This window comes from Ranitomeya imitator, chromosome 1 (genome assembly GCF_032444005.1).
Source record: "Ranitomeya imitator isolate aRanImi1 chromosome 1, aRanImi1.pri, whole genome shotgun sequence".
Classification (NCBI taxonomy): domain Eukaryota; kingdom Metazoa; phylum Chordata; class Amphibia; order Anura; family Dendrobatidae; genus Ranitomeya; species Ranitomeya imitator.
The window spans coordinates 1,037,336,931-1,037,355,948 of record NC_091282.1 but is presented as its reverse complement, the minus strand read 5'-3'; the positions used below and the strand labels follow the sequence as shown (position 1 = coordinate 1,037,355,948).

At 41.7% G+C, this 19,018-nt stretch overlaps 1 protein-coding gene across 4 annotated transcripts in view; it reads right to left on the bottom strand.

Annotated features, from left to right (window-relative positions):
- DCLK2 (doublecortin like kinase 2) overlaps positions 1-19,018 on the bottom strand; it is a 197,323-nt gene that overhangs the window by 80,173 nt on the left and 98,132 nt on the right. For 2 of the 4 annotated variants that reach the window (XR_011316971.1, XM_069744050.1), the window contains exons 3-5: positions 15,994-16,096; positions 14,326-14,421; positions 4,641-4,691 (exon numbers count right to left, since the gene is read on the bottom strand). Coding sequence is in view for 2 of the 4 variants with exons in the window: in XM_069744050.1 (XP_069600151.1) it covers positions 4,641-4,691; positions 14,326-14,421; positions 15,994-16,096 (250 nt within the window). In the remaining 2 variants the exon portion in view is untranslated. The remainder of the gene's footprint in view (positions 1-4,640; positions 4,692-14,325; positions 14,422-15,993; positions 16,097-19,018) is intronic. The other 2 variants (XR_011316970.1, XM_069744051.1) reach the window with 1 other exon arrangement.

Sequence of the window (19,018 nt, the reverse complement as noted above, 5' to 3'; positions counted from 1 at the left end):
TTGTAAATGTTGAACAGCACATCTGGAAACCCCGCTCTGTGTTGAAATATTTGCCTGGGACAGACCTCACTGATGCAGTATAACCTCCTTGTGTCCTGTTGCGGTGTTCATACTTACCTCTGACATTAAACGATCTTCTACAATCTCACCTTTTAAGCAAAATCTGGCTGTTCCTCACCAAGTTTTAGGCTTCCAACCAGCTCACTCAGATTCAGTTAATTACAGTGTTTCACTCAATATAGAATTTTAGAGTTGGAAGGGACTTCCTGGGTCAACTGGTCCAACCCCCTGCTCAAAGCAGGATTCACTAAATCATCTCAGACAGATGTCTGTCTAGCCTCTGTTTGAAGACTTCCATTGAAGGAGAACTCACCACCTCTCGTGGCAGCCTGTTCCACTCATTGATCACCCTAACTGTCAAAAAGTTTTTTTCATCCCATTACTCCTAGTCTTTCCTTGTGCAAATGAGAATAAAGATGATTCTTCTACAATGTGACAGCCCTTGAGATATTTGTAGACAGAATATATGAAAGTGATGGTCATTATCACCTGTTCAGCATAATTGGTTACTCATACAGGTGACTATAATCCTACAAAATCTCTGACTTGTGCAAGTACACCTAGAACTGTATGTACATACAGTACATAAAAATGTACCAGAGAAAGGTTCACACAGTTTGGTCAACAGTTGTTGTTTTAACACTTAATTTTTTTTTTAAAGTACACCTAAAGAGTTGCAGAAAGACTAGTTTTCTTGCTCCTGTCAGATCTCATTACAGTTTTTGTAAAACCAAAAACCTGCCACGTCAATATAAAATTTGAATCCTTAGGCTATGTGCACACGTTCAGGATTTTAGTGTTTTTGTAGCGTTTTTTTCTTCCTTTTTCCGCCAAAAAACGCTAAAAAAAGCTTACATAACCATCCCATCATTAGTAATGCATTCCACATTTTTTGTGCACATGCTGCTTTTTTTTCTGCATCGGAAACGCATTCCGGAAAAAAACGCAGCATGTTCATTCTTTGTGCGGAATCGCGGGGATTCCACACATATAGGAATGCATTGATCCGCTTACTTCCCGCATGGGGCTATGCCCACCATGCGGGAAGTAAGCAGACCATGTGCAGTTGGTACCCATGGTGGAGGAGAGGAGACTCTCCTCCAGGCCCTGGGAACCGTATACCTGTAAAAAAAAAAAAATAGAATTAAAATTAAAAAATCGTGATATTCTCACCTTCCCGCTCCTTGCGATGCTCCCATTCCCAGTAATGCCTTGCGACAATGACATGTGATGACGTAGTGATCTCGCGTGATGGTACGTCATCTGGGGTCATTGCCGCAAGGCATTACTGGGAACGGGAGCTGCCGGGAGCATCGCGTGGATCGGGAAGGCTGCGGGGGCCGCCGGAAGTTGAGAATATCACAATTTTTTATTATTTTTAACATTATATCTTTTTACGATTGATGCTGAATAGGCAGCATCAATAGTAAAAAGTTGGTCACACTTGTCAAACACTATGTTTGACAAGTGTGACCAACCTGTCAATCAGTTTTCCAAGCGATGCTACAGATCGCTTGGAAAACGCTTGCATTCTGCAAGCTAATTACGCTTGTAAAACGCTTGTGTTTAGCGGGAATACGCATGCCAATTCTGCATGCGTTATACACGCAGCAGGGAGTTGCAGAACTGCCGTGGAAATTCTGCAACGTGTGCAATTAGCCTTATAAGGTCTCAGGCTAAATTCTAGATTCTGTGTAAAATTTCCAAACATTTCTAACTATATTGCTTCTAAGAGAAATTACAGAGTTTGATTTCATATTGCTGAGCTGTATGGACTGTGTGCTGCTATAGGGCTATGTGCATGCGACCCTAATAATGCGTGCATTAGTGCCAATAGTTGTAGTCCTTCCACATGGACAAACTGCAGTTTCCAGAATACAGAATTGTCTACATAAAATGTTTTGCAAATACCTTTTAATGTACTATTTATGATTAGCAGGTTTCAGAGCTAACATCTTCCTGCATTCCTTCTTGGTTCTACAAAAGGTACTGAGCAATCTTGTCTTTATATGAGACAATATAAATTAATCCAATTAAAAAAAAAACTTCCACTACATTAAAGCTGAGGTTTTGTGTAACAACCTGCAAACGTGAGTGCAACTCTGGGCTATCTTATAGTAACTAGCCTCGCCAGTAACTTTCAGCTTAGGCCAACGCCTTATATTTTGATTATTATTTTTTTCTAATTACCAAAATGGTATCCAAAAAAAAAAAAGAATACTTCACATACTAAGCATTATAAAAAAATAAATGCAAAGAAAATTGACTTAAAAATAATATATACAAAAAACAGTAGGTAATGTAACAAGAATGATACTAAAGAAACCAATAGCACAGAAGCTCCGGAGGTTGTACCATTTTTGTTTGCAAGCTCGTGGATCAGTGGGAGTGTGCAGTACTACTGTATTAATTGATGGTAGCCATGAAGTTAGTAATACAGCATGTGATGGCTGAGACCATAGATTGACTATAACAAGCCACACGTCGGCCACTTGTAGATAGGCTCACTAGAAAAACTAATACCATAAAACTTTGAAGTTTATTTCTAATTACAATTAAAAAAACAAAACAAACACAAATTTCATAAATGTAACGCCAGGTCACTCAAAAAATTTACCCACTAATGACAGACCAGACAGTGAGGTAGGCTAGGGTGTGGGTATAGCCAATTCACCCTATTCACCCCTATTTTGGCCCTACCTGTCTGCAGAGGTTGGCACCTTCTTGAAAGCAATATGGCGCCCCCACTCCTCGGCGGCTCACCCTCCTGGCTCTAGAAATCCCTTATTAAATTCTAGAGTTGAATTTCAAGATAATACCCCTGCAAAAAATCACCTCCATCAGCTAGAATGTATAAACTATACAAAAAACATCCAGCAGTTATACAATATAACAATAGAGAAGGATTCCTAAACAATATCCGCCACCACAAAATCACTGTCTAATACAAATAGTCTTAGTAATCTGGCACTCCAGGGGCAAATGGGGCAATCATATTTAGATGACTATAATTCACCCTTGTAAATCACTAAAGTGATCCCTACCTGCCAGCGGGGTTTGCACTATGATCCTTTAATATAATTTATTCTGGTCAAAATTTGGAAATTTCTAAGAGTATTGGATTATATATTGATAGTTATCATCTATATATGGCAACAGAGGTTGTTGGTGGCTGATGAATGGTAATAAAATTGTGAACTGATGGTATTATACAGTCCCTGGTTATTATACCAGTTCCTGGTATCCCTTTTGTATACCATCTATGACTTAGGTATTAGGGAATCTGTAGGAATATCAGGGTCAGCCGCCGAGGAGCGGGGGCGCCACATTGCTTCCAAGAGGGTGCCAACCCCCGTTGGCAGGTAGAGATCACTTTAGTGATTTACAAGGGTGAATTATAGTCATCTAAATATGATTGCCCCATTTCCCCCTGGAGTGCCAGATTATTACGACTATTTGTATTAGACAGTGATTTTGTGGTGGCGGATATTGTTTAGGAATCCTTCTCTATTGTTATATTGTATAACTGCTGGATGTTTTTTGTATAGGTTACACATTCTAGCTGATGGAGGTGATTTTTTGCAGGGGTATTATCTTGAAATTCAACTCTATGATTTAATAAGGGATTTCTAGAGCCAGGAGGGTGAGCCGCCAAGGAGTGGGGGCGCCATATTGCTTTCAAGAAGGTGCCAACCACCGCAGACAGGTAGGGCCAAAATAGGGGCGAATAGGGTGAATGAGCTATACCCACACCGTAGCCTACCTCTCTGTCTGGTCTGTCATTAGTGGGTTAATTTTTTGAGTGACCTGGCATTACATTTATGAAATTTGTGTGTTGCTTGGTTTTTTAATTGTAATTCGAAATAAACTTTAAAGTTTTATGGTATTAGTTTTTCTAGTGAGCCTTTTTTATACTAATCCAGTCAATCTAGTAAATATACTTTTTCGGCCACCTGTAGATACTAGTGTACTCCAATAGGTGAGTGCACAAGGTGAGGGTGAGACATGATAACCTGAGAGCTTAACGTTGATCTATCATGTGAAATCTGGAAACTTTGCTGCTATGCGAGTTTGTGATCCACAATACAGCACTGAAAAATGTATCCAACACTGCTTTGGGCAGTTTTGGCACCTTGACCACTTGAAAATAAAGATAGAGTGATAGTTGTCACTTCTGTGCTGCATCGGTGGGAGGTGGAGAGATGAGTATTGATTTCTTTTGGCATTTTTTAAGATTTGCTTTTTTCAAACATTGGAAGTAAAGTAAGGAGAGAGCTGCACCAAAATTGCAGCGTGGAACCTGTGCTTCAGTTCCTCAAACCAAGCCTTTCTACTACTCTAGGTGAAGTTAGGGGGAAGTTTACTACACTAAATTCCATACAATGCGTTAGTCATGTACTGAACAAGTGGGATACAAACGTGAAACAAGCAGTCATAGAAATGCTACTGTAACACAGCAAAGAAAATGTGTGTGTTGTGATGGTTAAGCTCAGATATTGACCAGAACAGCTTTATGGAGCTTGACAAAATGTGAACCGGCTGGTGAGCTAAGAAAGAAAGCCACAATCAGAATGGCTCACCTGAGGACCTTGATGTGGAATAGGCACTGGAGTAGTAGCCAGACCTCTTTACTGCATTCATTTTACAACATGGGTAAAGATATCAAGAGAATATATTAATTAACAATATCTGTCTATCATAGGCATGCACTAAAAATCAGCAACCTATTATCTTGATTCTGTCCCTTTCAGATACTCCTAACCATTTGTCATACATCCTACTGATGTGGTGCAAAAACCCTTTAGGAAAACCGATGACAAAGTTAGCTATGAGACCAATTCTGTGTCCAGTGGCATCATCAGTGATGCCGGCCATCTTTATTGTTTGTACATGTCCCTTGTAAATTGTGAAGTGCTGCGGAATATGTTGAGGCTATATAAATACAATTACTATTAGTTATTATAATTGCCTAGCGCCAAGCAAAATAACGCTGGATGTCGTGTTTTTTACCATCAAAATATGACTATAGTGCACAAAATGTAATCAATTGTCTTACCAAGTTTTATAGATTCTCCAGTAATCAATCAATCTAATCTATCTACACAAATAATGTAGTTTACTGTAGGAGATATTTTCCAAAATATAACCAATTCAATGGCAGAATGTGGACACTCTGTTTTGTGGGATGTGAATGGGGGAAGCCCAACAGCTTGAGGCAGATAACACAGGATCACATGGTTTAAAGTAAGTGATAGAGATAGCTCACTCCATCCTGCACACTGACCTCTGCACATGTCACAGAGCATGCTCACAACTCTATCACATAGAAATCAAGATGACCTGTAAATTCTCTGTAACTGTTGCAGCAGATCAAGCTAGATGTCTGCCCCCATAAAGACAAAGAAAACAGAATAGTAAATCAGTAATCAGAAAAGAAAATATTTTGAAGCAAATGCTCAAATTAGTAAAATACAGCAGGTGAAAAAAGTATTGAACATGTCACCACTTTTGTAAGTAAATATATTTTTAAAGTTGCTAAATTCTCGCCAGATGTCGGTAACCAGGGCTGTGGAGTCGGCAAGCCAAACCTCCGACTCCTCAATTTCCCTGACTCACGACTGCGATTCCACAGCCCTGCCTCACTACTGAGCATGTATGTAAAGTGCAGCACAGATTCATCTCATCTAAAAGCAGAGATCAGGAACAGAACAGACATTCAGAGGACATTTAATAACTTTCCCAAATTCTTATGAAAACATTTACAGCACATCCTGCCTTGTACTACTTACCCAATATATTATATATTTTAGGAGTCAGAGTCGGTCCATTTTATACCAACTCCACCAAAATGGACACCTACTTCAACTCCACAGCCCTGTCTAAGAGAATTATCTAGCAAAATCTAGCTGAACCCTCACTGCAAACAAAGGTACCTGGGTTGTAAAGCAAAACTAATTCAACCAATATGCAAGAAAAAATGTACATGTCCAAAAATGAAAAACTATAGATATGTGAAAAAAGCTGGTCAGATGATGATTTTTAAATAAAAAATTACTAATGGAGAAATCAAAACCAATCAGCAGACTATCAATTATATTTGAGTTGATTTTATAGAGACGTATACAAAAACCTAAAGCAAGCTATTCCTTTGTCCACGATATTGTTGGACAGGGTTAAAATGCCCTCCTTCTCAGAAGAACAGAAGGTTAATTTAAAAGACCCATTTCCCTAGAGGAGATTATTAATACAATCAAAAATCTAAAAATCAAGTAAAGCCCCTGGTCCAAATGGATATATGAACAAATTCTTCAAGCTTCTTAACCCTGAAATCTCTCCCCTCCTGGAATCGGTCTTTAACAAAATACTTCAAAGTAATCCCATCTTTCTATCATATATGGCCTACATTAAACTTTTGCTAAAACCAGGCAAAGACCCACATTCCCCCAGCTCATTCAGACCAATCTTTATGGATTATAACACACACTTTCTCCCCAAAATTTGGGAGGACAATTGGGGTGCATCTTAATCCGAAAGTAGCTTCCGGGGGGAGGGGGTGTGGGACTTCAGTTGCGGTGGAACAGGGTCACAGGAGGCAGGGTCATGGTCTCAGGAGGTCGGCGGTGGCAAGATTGGGTGCGTCGATGCGGGCATCTCTCGAGCTCTCAACTGCACATGCGCCGCCACCGGCGACCATTTTCTCGAAGCCCAACGCAGGGAAATTAATGGGAAAGGGGAATCCGTTTACCGGCGCTGACATCTTATGAGAGCCCAGGGGCCGCAGCCTCGCACTGCCTGGATGCCCACCTCCTCCCACCCGGGGCCTACAGCAATGCTGGCGTCTGTCCTTTCCAATCTCATTTCACTACCCCCGGCAGGCTTTATAAAAGGTTATTCGACCACCCTAAATGTTAGAAAAGTGCTTCTAGTTTTGGATAAAGTTCAATCTTCCACTAATAACAAAGTCCCTCCAGTGGAGACGTAGAGAAAGTCTTTAATAACATAAAATGGTAGTGGTTGTATTAAGTATTGAAAAAAAATCTCATTATTGGGCCATTTCTCTGATTACATACGAAATCTGTATTCTACCCCCCCAGAACCAAGGTATATACCCCCGGATTCTTATCTAAATATTTTCCTTTGGAAAAGGGCATGGGACAAGGAAGTAGAACCCCTGGTTCAGACCCTATAAGACCCAGTAACTTTTAGAGGCATAACAATTAATAATAAAAAAATTCAAGCAGCCTTTTTTGCAAACTGCATAATTTTATTTACAGTAACTTGCAAAAGTTTGCATCCCCTATTGGCTTTTTACCTATTTTGATACATTTTGTTACAACCGGTGTTTAAATATTTTTGCAATACCATTTGTGTGCGATGCATCAACACTATAAGGTCTAAGTTGGTGAAGTGAAAAAATATAGGCATAAATTAAATTTATGGGATCAAACAACTAAAAATTGGCATGTGCATATATATACTGTATATTCTTTTGCTATGAAGCCCCTACAAATTTCTGGTGCAAAAAATTCCCTTTGTAAGTCACATGCTTAGTGAAAGGAAGTCCATCGGTGTGCAATCTAAGTATCACATTGTCTGTCGGAATGTATACTCCTTTTCTGAAAGGCAACAGAGGCTGCAACACTATTAAATAAGAGGTACCACTAACCAAACAACAAGTTGGATTATAAAAAAAATCCCAATCTCTGATCCTCTGGAGCACCATCAAATCCATTATCATCAAATGGAAAGAACCTGGTACTGAAACAAACCTGCCAAGAGAGGGCCGCCCACTAAAAATCTCAGCCTGGGCAAGGAGGGCATTAATCAGAGAGGCAGCACAGAGACCAAAAGTTATCCTGAAGGAGCTGCGGCATTCCAAGCAGAGACTGAAGTATCTGTCCATACGACCACAATAAGCAGTACACTCCGTAGAAGTGGCATTTATAGAAGTGTGGCCAGAAAAAAGCCTTTACTCACACACAAATTGTGAGGATGTGGGAGACAACCCAACAACCCAAATGTATGAAGGAAGGTGCTGTGATCAAATGAGACCAAAATTGAGCTTTTTGGCCACCAACGTAAATGCTATGTCTGGCGCTAAACTAACACAGCTCTCATCACCCCAAGAACACCATCCCCACAGTGAAACATGAAAAATTTTGCGTTTCCGTGTGGTTGCTGCACACGTCAAATCACCGCATACAGACGCATCCGCATACAACGCATGTCCCTGCATACCCAATGTTAAAGATAGGTATGCAGGGCAACGCAGGACACATGGAAAAGTAGGCGAAGCATAGGTGGGGCTTCAAGGAGGAAGAAGGGAGGAAGTACGCTGCCATCCGCAGCCCCCCCGAATGCAAATGTGAAACCAGCCTTATAGAGACTTATGAAAAGCAACTTGCAGTTGTAATTGCCACAAAAGGAGGCTCTACAAAGTACTGACTTCAGAGGGGTGAATAGTTATAAACACTTAAGTTTTCAGTAATTTTGTACTGTTTGTTGTTTGCTTCGCATTAAAAAGAAAACCAACCAAATGTTCACAGCCATAGGTATGTTATTTACAAGAAATGATACAAACCCTCCAAAAAATGAGTGAAATCCTAGGATGAGAGATAGCAAAAATGAAAAATGCCAAGGGGGTGAATACTTTCATAAGCCACTGCATGTCTAATCCCAAAGACCACCTGCCAACAATTATTAACCTCATTAATCGTTTAAGGGCCTATTCGAGATTTAAAATTAATGTTAATAAATGTGAAATACTCCCCCAAACTGAGAAAAGGAACAATACTTCCCTAAATATTTCTTTCGGGGTGTTGATAAACCTTGACTGTGTTGTTTGTACTATTTAGTACAACTTTTAATAGAAAATTATATACCGTATATACTCGAGTATAAGCCGACCCGAGTATAAGCCGACCCCGTAATTTTGCCACAGAAAACTGGAAAAACTTAATGACTCGAGTATTAGCCTAGGGTGGAAAATGCAGCAGCTACTGGTAAATTTAAAAAATATAATGCTCCATACAGTTGATGATGGGCCCATATAATGCTCCATAAAGTTGATGATGGGCCCATGTAATGCTCCATAAAGTTGATGATGTGCCCATAGGATGCTCCATAGGAAAATATGCCCCATGTAATGCTGCATTAAAGTTCATTATGGCCCCATAAGATGCTCCATATAAAAATGTGCCCCTTGTAATGCTGCATACAGTTCATTATGGCCCCATAAGATGCTCCATTTAAAACTGTGCCATATAGAATGCTCCATACATTTCATTATTGCCCCATAAGATGCTCCATATAAAGCTGTGCCATATAGAATGCTCCATACAATTCATTATTGCCCCATAGATGCTCCATATAAAGCTGTGCCATATAGAATGCTCCATACAATTCATTATTGCCCCATAGATGCTCCATATATAGCTGTGCCATATAGAATGCTCCATACAATTCATTATTGCCCCATAGATGCTCCATGTAAAGCTGTGCCATATAGAATGCTCCATACATTTCATTATTGCCCCATAAGATGATCCATTTATAGCTGTGCCATATAGAATGCTCCATACATTTCATTATTGCCCCATAAGATGATCCATATATAGCTGTGCCCCATGTAATGCTGCTGCTGCAATAAAAAAAAAAAAAAAGACATACTCACCTCTCTTTGCTTGCTGCCCACTGCTCCTCAGCGTCCCGTCTAACCGCACTGACTGTTCAGGCAGAGGGCGGCGCGCACACTAATACGTCATTGCGCCCTCTGACCTGAACAGTCACAGCAAGAGGACGGGAAGACGGAGCAGCGCCCGGCGGGTGGAACACGGACAGGTGACTATGAAATACTCACCTGCTCCAGCGTGGTCCCTGGCAGCTTCTCCCGGACAGATGGTCTCCGGCGCCCGCAGCTTCCTCCTGTAGTAAGCGGTCACGTGGGACCACTCATTACAGGAATGAATATGCGGCTCCACCCCTATGGGAGTGAAGTCCATATTCATTACTTTAATGAGCGGTCCCACGTGACCACTGAACAGAGGAAGAGCTGCGGCACCCAGAGACCATGGGACAGGCAAGGACAGCGACAGGAGCGCCGGGACTAGGTGAGTATATGACAGTCCTCTCTCCCCCTCACCCGCCGACCCCACCGCCGATCATGACTCGAGTATAAGCCGAGAGGGGACTTTCGGGCCAAAAATTTGGGCTGAAAATCTCGGCTTATACTCGAGTATATACGGTATATACTAAGAAAAAAAAAGTTACGACACCACCTAAAATCCATCAGCAATTAGAAAGCAATTCTGCCATTTAGTGAAAAATAATATCAGCTGGTTCATCTGATGGCCAATAGAAAGATGTCACATTGCCAAGATACTACACAAGAAGCATCTCATGAGGGGAAAACCAAGTGAGCTGTGTCAAGACCTTTGCAACTTTATTGTTGCAACACATACTAAGGTCATTGGTAATTTCAAAACTACTGAAGTTTCCAGGCATCACTGTTGCGACCATAATCCAGAAGTGGAAAGAACACCATTACTGGCCACAACCAGGTGCTCCATGCAAGATTTCAGACACATGAGTGAGAAGACTCATCAGAACAGTTGTCCAAGAGTCAAGGACCACCTGTGGAGAGCTACAGAAAGATCTGGAATCAGCAGGTACAATTGTTTAAAAAAAACAATAAGTAATGCACTCAACCTCCTTGGCCTGTATGCATCTCAATTACAAGACTCTACTGCTGAACAAAAATCATGTTCATGAGAGTTTAAAGTTTGCTCAACAACATTTAGATAAGCCTGTGAAATAATGGGAGAATATAGTCTGGTAAGATGAGGCAAAAACTTAACTGTGTGGATGCCATAATACACACCATGTTTGGAGGCCAAAAGGAACTGCTTATCAATCCAAAAACATCACACCAATAGTGAAGTTTGCAGGTGAGAACATCATGGTGTGGAGCTGTTTTTCAGCATATGACTCTGGCAAACTTCATATAATTGATGGAAGGATGAATGGACAAATGAACTTGATAAAAATCAGCTGCAATCTACCAGGATGACGAAGATGAAACGAGGGTGGACATTTCAGCAAGACAATGATCCCAAACAGACAGCCAAGGAAAATCTCAATTGGCTTCAGAGAAAGAAAATAAAGTTACCAGAATGGTACCGCCAATTATGTGACCTTTTATCCAATAGAAAATTTATGGAAGGAACTAAAGCTCAGAGTTCATAGAAGGAGCCCACGGAACCTTCAGCGTTTGAAGAGTGTTTGTGCGGAAGAATGGGCCAAAAATCACAAAAAGCAAATGCATGTGACTAGTTTTGCCATACAGGAGGTGTCTTAAAGCTGTCATTATCAACAAAGGCTTTTGTACAAAGTATTAAATACATTTCAGTAAGTGTGTTCAATACTTTTTTTCCTGTGTCATTCCTCATTATTACACATAACATAATTTATGTACCGTACATCTATGGTTTGATTTCTTTGTCTGTGTGGACTAAAAATATATTTACCGTATATACTCGAGTATAAGCCGAGATTTTCAGCCCAAATTTTTGGGCTGAAAGTGCCCCTCTCGGCTTATACTCGAGTCACGGTGGGCGGCAGGGTCGGCGGGTGAGGGGGGGGAGAGGGCGCTGAGGCATACTCTCACCTAGTCCCGGCGGTCCTGACGCTCCCCCTGCCGTCCCACGGTCTTCGGGTGCTGCAGCTCTTCCCGTTTTCAGCGGTCACGTGGGACCGCTCATTAGAAAAATTAATATGGACTCCACTCCCATAGGGGTGGAGCCGCATATTAATTTCTCTAATCAGCGGTAACGGTGACCGCTGATAGAGGAAGAGGCTGCGGCACCGAAGACCAGCTGTCCGGGGGAAGGAGCGGGACGCCGGAAGCAGGTAAGTATCGCATATTCACCTATCCCCGTTCCACACGCCGGGCGTCGCTCCATCTTCCCGGCGTCTCTCCGCTCTGACTGTTCAGGTCAGAGGGCGCGATGACGCATATAGTGTGCGCGCCGCCCTCTACCTGATCAGTCAGTGCGGAGAGACGCCGGGAAGATGGAGCGGCGCCGGAAAGATGGAGCGGCGCCGGGAGCTGCAAGCAAGAAAGGTGAGTATGGCTTTTTTTTTTTTATTATTCAAGCAGCAGCAGCAATGGCAGAGCTTTCTATGGTACATCAATGGGGCAATAATGAACGGTGCAGAGCACTGTATGGCACAGTTATGGGGCAATAATGAACGGTGCAGAGCACTATATGGCACAGTTATGGGGCAAGAATGAACGGTGCAGAGCACTAAATGGCACAGTTATGGGGCAAGAATGAATGGTGCAGAGCACTATATGGCACAGCTATGGGGCAAGAATGAACGGTGCAGAGCACTATATGGCACAGCTATGGGGCAATAATGAACGGTGCAGAGCACTATATGGCACAGCTATGGGGCAATAATGAACGGTGCAGAGCACTATATGGCACAGCTATGGGGCAATAATGAACGGTGCAGAGCACTATATGGCACAGCTATGAGGCAATAATGAACGGTGCAGAGCACTATATGGCACAGCTATGGGACAAAAATGAACAATGCAGAGCACTATATGGTACAGCTATGGGGCAATAATGAACGGTGCAGAGCACTATATGGCACAGCTATGGGGCAATAATGAACGGTGCAGAGCACTATATGGCACAGCTATGGGGCAATACTGAACGGTGCTGAGCACTATATGGCACAGCTATGGGGCAATAACGAACGGTGCAGAGCACTATATGGCACAGCTATGGGACAAAAATGAACGGTGCAGAGCACTATATGGCAGAGCTATGTGTTGTGAATTCTGCTCTTGGGTTCCCTGCAGTGGTTGTAGGTGGGAATGCAGTTGTCTCCGACTCGCAGTCCTGGCCAGGTGTATCGGATGATTACAATTCTGACTGGGATATTTAGGTGTGCAGGATCCTTTAGCCCTTGCCAGTTGTCAATGTTCCTTGTGAAGTGTTGGATCACTTTCTGGCTTCTCCTGCTTGCTGCCAAATTCAGCAAAGATAAGTGTTTGGTTTTTGTATCTGTGGCACACTGCTGTGTGCTTGTTTCAGTTTTATTCCTGCTCTGATTGTAGGATTCACTGGAGTTGCAGATTTACGCTCCTACATCTTTTAGTTAGATGTAGGAAGTTTTTTTGTATATTCTGCTCTGGATGTTTTTGAAAGGTTTTAATACTGACCGCACAGAACTCTGTCCTATCCTGTCCTATCTAGCTAGAGTGGCCTCCTGTGCTAAATCCTGTTTTTCTGCCTGTGTATGTTTTTTCCTCTCCGACTCACCGCCAATATTTGTGGGGCGCTGTCTATCCTTTGGGGATTTTCTCTGAGGCAAGATAGTATTCCAATTTCCATCTTTAGGGGTATTTAGTCCTCCGGCTGTGACGAGGTGTCTAGGTGTGTTAGGTACACTCTACGGCTACTTCTAGTTGCAGTGTTAAATTCAGGATTGCGGTCAGTATAGTGGCCACCTTCTCCAGTGAAAGTTCTCATGCAGCTCCAAGGTCACCGGATCATAACAGCTATGGGGCAATAATGAACGGTGCAGAGCACTATATGGCATAGCTATGGGGCAATAATGAACGGTGCAGAGCACTATATGGCACAGCTATAAGGCAATAACGAACGGTGCAGAGCACTATATGGCACAGCTATGGGACAATAATGAATGGTGCAGAGCACTATATGGCACAGCTATGGGGCAATAATGAATGGTGCAGAGCATTGTATATGGGGCACAGCTTTATATGGAGCATTATATGGGGCAATAATGAACTGTATGGAGCATTATATGGGGCTCCTGATTCAATATGGATATTCAAAAACACTTAACCTACTGATGTCTCAATTAATTTTACTTTTATTAGTATCTATTTTTATTTTTGACATTAACCGGTAGCTGCTCCATTTTCCACCCTAGGCTTATACTTGAGTCAATAAGTTTTCCCAGTTTTTTGTGGCAAAATTAGGGGGGTCGGCTTATACTCGGGTCGGCTTATACTCGAGTATATACGGTACTTAAAAAATTGGTGACGTGTTCAATACTTATTTCATCATCTGTATGTCTGATTCATTCCCTTTAAAAATACAAGATGATGTACTTGGCAGCAGTACGATAGTCTGGTAAAATCAAAGACAACAGGAGGTTCTATAGCTTTCTGAAAACATGAAAATGTAATAGTTTGTGTGTGAAAGCAATAACAATGCCCATTACCTGCTCCAGGAGATTTGCTGCGCCGCGAAGTCCCAGGACTCTTGGAACCTGAATGCCTCTGGGAGCGGGAATATGGAGTTTTCATAACATGACATTCTGGAACAATAAAGGGACAATAAATTCCTGTGGAGAAAAGCAATAGCAATGTCCAAATAAATTGCAGAGCAACAGTAGACTGCTCCTGGGAAAAAGAGGAGGTGAGATGAGCTGGTATTACTTGTGAAGCTTGAATTAGGCAGTCATGATTGCAATGAACTGAAAAAGCATGATTTATTTTAAAGGACTTTTTGAGGTTGCCTAGTGTACTGTACCTGTTGGGAGGCTTTTCATTGAATACTTTGGCATTTAAAGTGAACCTGTCACCAACAGGTTTGGCCAATAAGAGATAGGGCCATCACCTTTCAGGCCTCATATTTAGCATTCTATAATGCTGTATATCTGCCCCCAACCTTACCTGTAAGAGAAGAAAAATAACTTTTATTATACTCACCTGCAGTCCAGTCCGAGGGGGGTCGCTCTTCTTGATCCAGCTCCTCCCATCTTCTTATGATCCCCGTCCTCATGCTTGCTTTGTGTGGATGACGCGTCCCTTTGTCATCCACACAGTCTCCTCGGCACAGCACTCCTGCACAGGCGCACTTCTCTGCCCTGTCAAGGCAGAGCAAAGTACTGCAGAGTGCATGTGCTGAGTCTTTTTGACCTTTCCTGGCACCTGTGCACTGCAATACTTTGCTCTGCCCTGAACAGGGCACAGAAGTGTGCCTGTGCAGGACCACGGTGCCGAGGAGATGTTTCATCCATACGAAGCAAGCAGGATGGCAGCATTGCAAGAAGGGAGGCGCCGGACCAAGATCAGCGATGCCCCTCGGACCGGACCGCCCTGCAGGTGAGTATAATAAAAGTTATTTTTCTTCTCGTGCAGGTCGGGTTGGGGGCAGATATACAGTACAGCATTATAGAATGCTGTATATCAGCCCTGAAAGGTGAAAGACAATAAATTGGGCTATTCTTACATCATTTACAATAATCATGACATCCAAATATAACTCAAACATATATTTATACTTTATACTATAGTATACTATAGTTTTTTGTTCTAAACTAACATCCCCGATCATGTTAAACTGAAACCTAACAGCAGATTTATGCTTCAAGAACCACGGACAGCATGAATCAGACACTGACTGTGTTACTCCAGCTGTGTACGTCCTACTTTGACCACGCGTCTCAAATGATCAAACCGATGCCAGTCCCTGACAAGGGGGTTTCTCCTTATGTGTGTGTATAGAGAGAGACCTGTCGGTGTAGAGAAGATGGGCAGAGAGTCGCTGCCAGGAATCTGCCTCGAAACAGTCATCAAAGATGCATAGTGATTGGACGGTGTTGCAAAACGTACTTGGCTGATTCATGCGGCCTGTGGTTCAGACAGAATGAATTCATTGTCAGGCTCCCGTAAACCACCATCCTACACAATTAGATGTTTAAAAGGGCTAGGAAAACATTAACCAGGCTGGTAAATTTTATGGATAATAAGTATTTTCTATAAATACATCCATGTGTGATATTGCATGTAATAAAGTTACCTACAAATTAATGGTAATCTAGGGAATGAAAATAAAATCAGCATATAAATGATGTACACGTCATAAACTTGTGATCAGAAATTACCACTGTGGTCCAGAACGAAATCATCCTGCGCATAGCGATATTTTTCAGGTCCACAGGCAATAAACACATCGTCATCACCAAAGAAATCTTGAAGGCATGTAACCTAAACAAATGTCAAAAGAAAAGTTGTATAAGATATAAACTAATATCCATTCTCACAGGCCCGAGCCATTGTCATCACAATCACAGTATACACACAGCACAGCAGGGCTCATTGATACTAAAAATCATGTATATGATTGCTAACTTCTTAAGGCTGGTTTCACACATCTGACTTTTAAAGAAAGTGTACGGGTTGCGATGTATGAACTCGTCCGAACTTATCAGCCACACTTATGTCTATGGAATTGTTGATTTAAGGTGAGGAGACCCGCAGCCGGTCCGGACATCGTGATCTATACACTTTCTGGGAAAGTCAGATGTGTCAAACAGCCCTAACACAATCTAAAGCTGGACAAACACTTAAAAGTCATAGTTTTAAAATAAAAAAGGCAAATTAAATGATTGTGTCCGAGGGCAGACAGCAAGTACCGGTAATTACTTTCTACCTCGCAAATTCACCATTAAAATATTATACCCAGAATTTCTTGTTTTTCCAACGTGCGAGAAGAAAAATAAAATTCTGGAAAGCAGGTATGTGTCAGTACAATGAGGAGGATCAAAGCTGCTGAGAATTAGGAAGAAAGTGGAAGAGCCATCTTGGTGACCAAGTGACAAATAAGTTTGTCTGATAAGAACTAAAATTGTGACTATTTTAGCTTTATATGCTTCCAAGTATAAGACTTGGCATCCAAACGTAAATGTAACAATTAGCAACTGGGAGTGGTGCTACCAATAGTTGCCAGAATTCAGATATAATATCCAGAGGAAATGTATTACCAACCTTCATCTTTATTATATAAAAGTCATTAGATATAATTTCTAATAAATTAAGAAATCGTTTGGTAATATTCACTGAACATGTTACTTGGATTCCAGGCACCATGCGCAGTGCCGCTACCAGTGGTTGCCGGTTATATTTTCCTTTGTATGTGCAGAGGCCACCGCAGCTGCACAACAAAGGCTTGAAGCTCACCATACATGTACTATTAGCGCTTCATGAAGTTGGCTCCATATCTCGCACAACATTTGCAGGTTAGAGTGCACCTATACGTTGTGGTCATACATCTATATAGGTATATTGATTTATTTACCTTGTCATTTCCACTCCTGTCTTATTGGCTTGCTTCCTAGATGGAGATTCAACTCTTGTGCATAAAAAAAGAGTAGGACACGTACTGCACATAAGAATTTATGTATCGGTGGAAGCAAGCATTATCTTGGTCTAAGGCTAATTGTAAATGCTTATAGTATGTCACTGTATAACTGACTCACCTAGACTAGGCAAGATTAACGGGACATATAGAGAAGTGCAAATCAATGACATTCTCTATAGAATTAGATTGAACATCTACTTATGAGCAAAAAACAGGTAGCAAGATGGTGTTAGAAAAAATAAAGTGATTTATTTGCTCATGCTATGTGCGATGTAACATTGCAGAAAGTATGGGTGAATAAGTCTCTTTATTTTCTTTAACTACAACCCAATAGTGCTGCTGTTTGTTTTTTTCACATCTGTGTAGGTTCAAGGGATTAGTAACCTGAGATGTGCACACTTCATCTAATATAGCACTGCATTTTTCTTTACATATCTATCTATAAAAAGAAAGCAGCAAAAGTATCATATTGTGGGTAGCACAACAACTATTACTATAAGTATACAAAAAAGCACAAGTGTTACTATAAGCATACAAAAAAAGGAAAGTGTTACCGTAAATATACAAAAAAACAAAAGCATTACCATAAGTATACAAAAAAGCACGAGTATTACAATAAGTATACAAAAAAGCACAAGTATTACCATAAGTATACAAAGAACCACGACTATTACCATAAGTATACAAAAAAAGCATGACGATTATCATAAGTATACAAAAAAGCACAACTATTATAAGTACTAGATGGTAGCCCGATTCAAACGCATCGGGTATTCTAGAATATGTGTGCGTAGTGTATAACAGCCCATGTAGTGTATAGCACAGCCCACGTAGTATATAGTCTATAAAGGCACGGATGATTGACCTCGTGGAGACCAAAACATCCAACACCGCGGAGACACCATCACGTGTTTCTCAACGCAGTGATCCAGAACACTGTCCCCAAATATGCAAATGCATGTAAAGGTGCTGCGGAGACACCATCACGTGTTTCTCAACGCAGGCAGTGAATAGCCAGGCCTTTCCCCGGGAAGGAACAACCAAGGGAAGGGCAGCATCCAATAAAGGAAAACATCCAATAAAGGAAAACCACCTATGCCAAGCATGGTATCCATCCTTCCCGGGGAAAGGCCTGGCTATTCACTGATAGCCAGTTTCCTACTCCACACTGATGAGGGGCAAAAACCCCGAAACAGCTGTCTGTGGATGGATACCATGCTTGGCATAGGTGGTTTTCCTTTATTGGATGTTTTCCTTTATTGGATGCTGCCCTTCCCTTGGTTGTTCCTTCCCGGGGAAAGGCTTGGCTATTCACTGCCTGCGTTGAGAAACACGTGATGGTGTCTCCGCAGCTCCTCTACATGCACGTAGTATTTAGCACAGCCACGTAGTATATTGCACAGCCACGTAGTATATTGCACAGCCACATAGTACATTGCGCAGCCCACGTAGTACATTGCGCAGCCCACGTAGTACATTGCGCAGCCCACGTAGTACATTGCGCAGCCCACGTAGTACATTGCACAGCCCACGTAGCACATTGCACAGCCCACGTAGCATATTCCCAGCCAACTTAGTACATTGCGCAGCCCACGTAGTACATTGCGCAGCCCACGTAGTACATTGCGCAGCCCACGTAGTACATTGCGCAGCCCATGTAGTACATTGAAGACACAAAACAGGACAGTGAGGTCAGAAATACTCTGTTGTAAAAAAAAACCACAGTAATAAGCAAGTGCTAGTCAAAAGATGGAAAAAAACAGGGTATT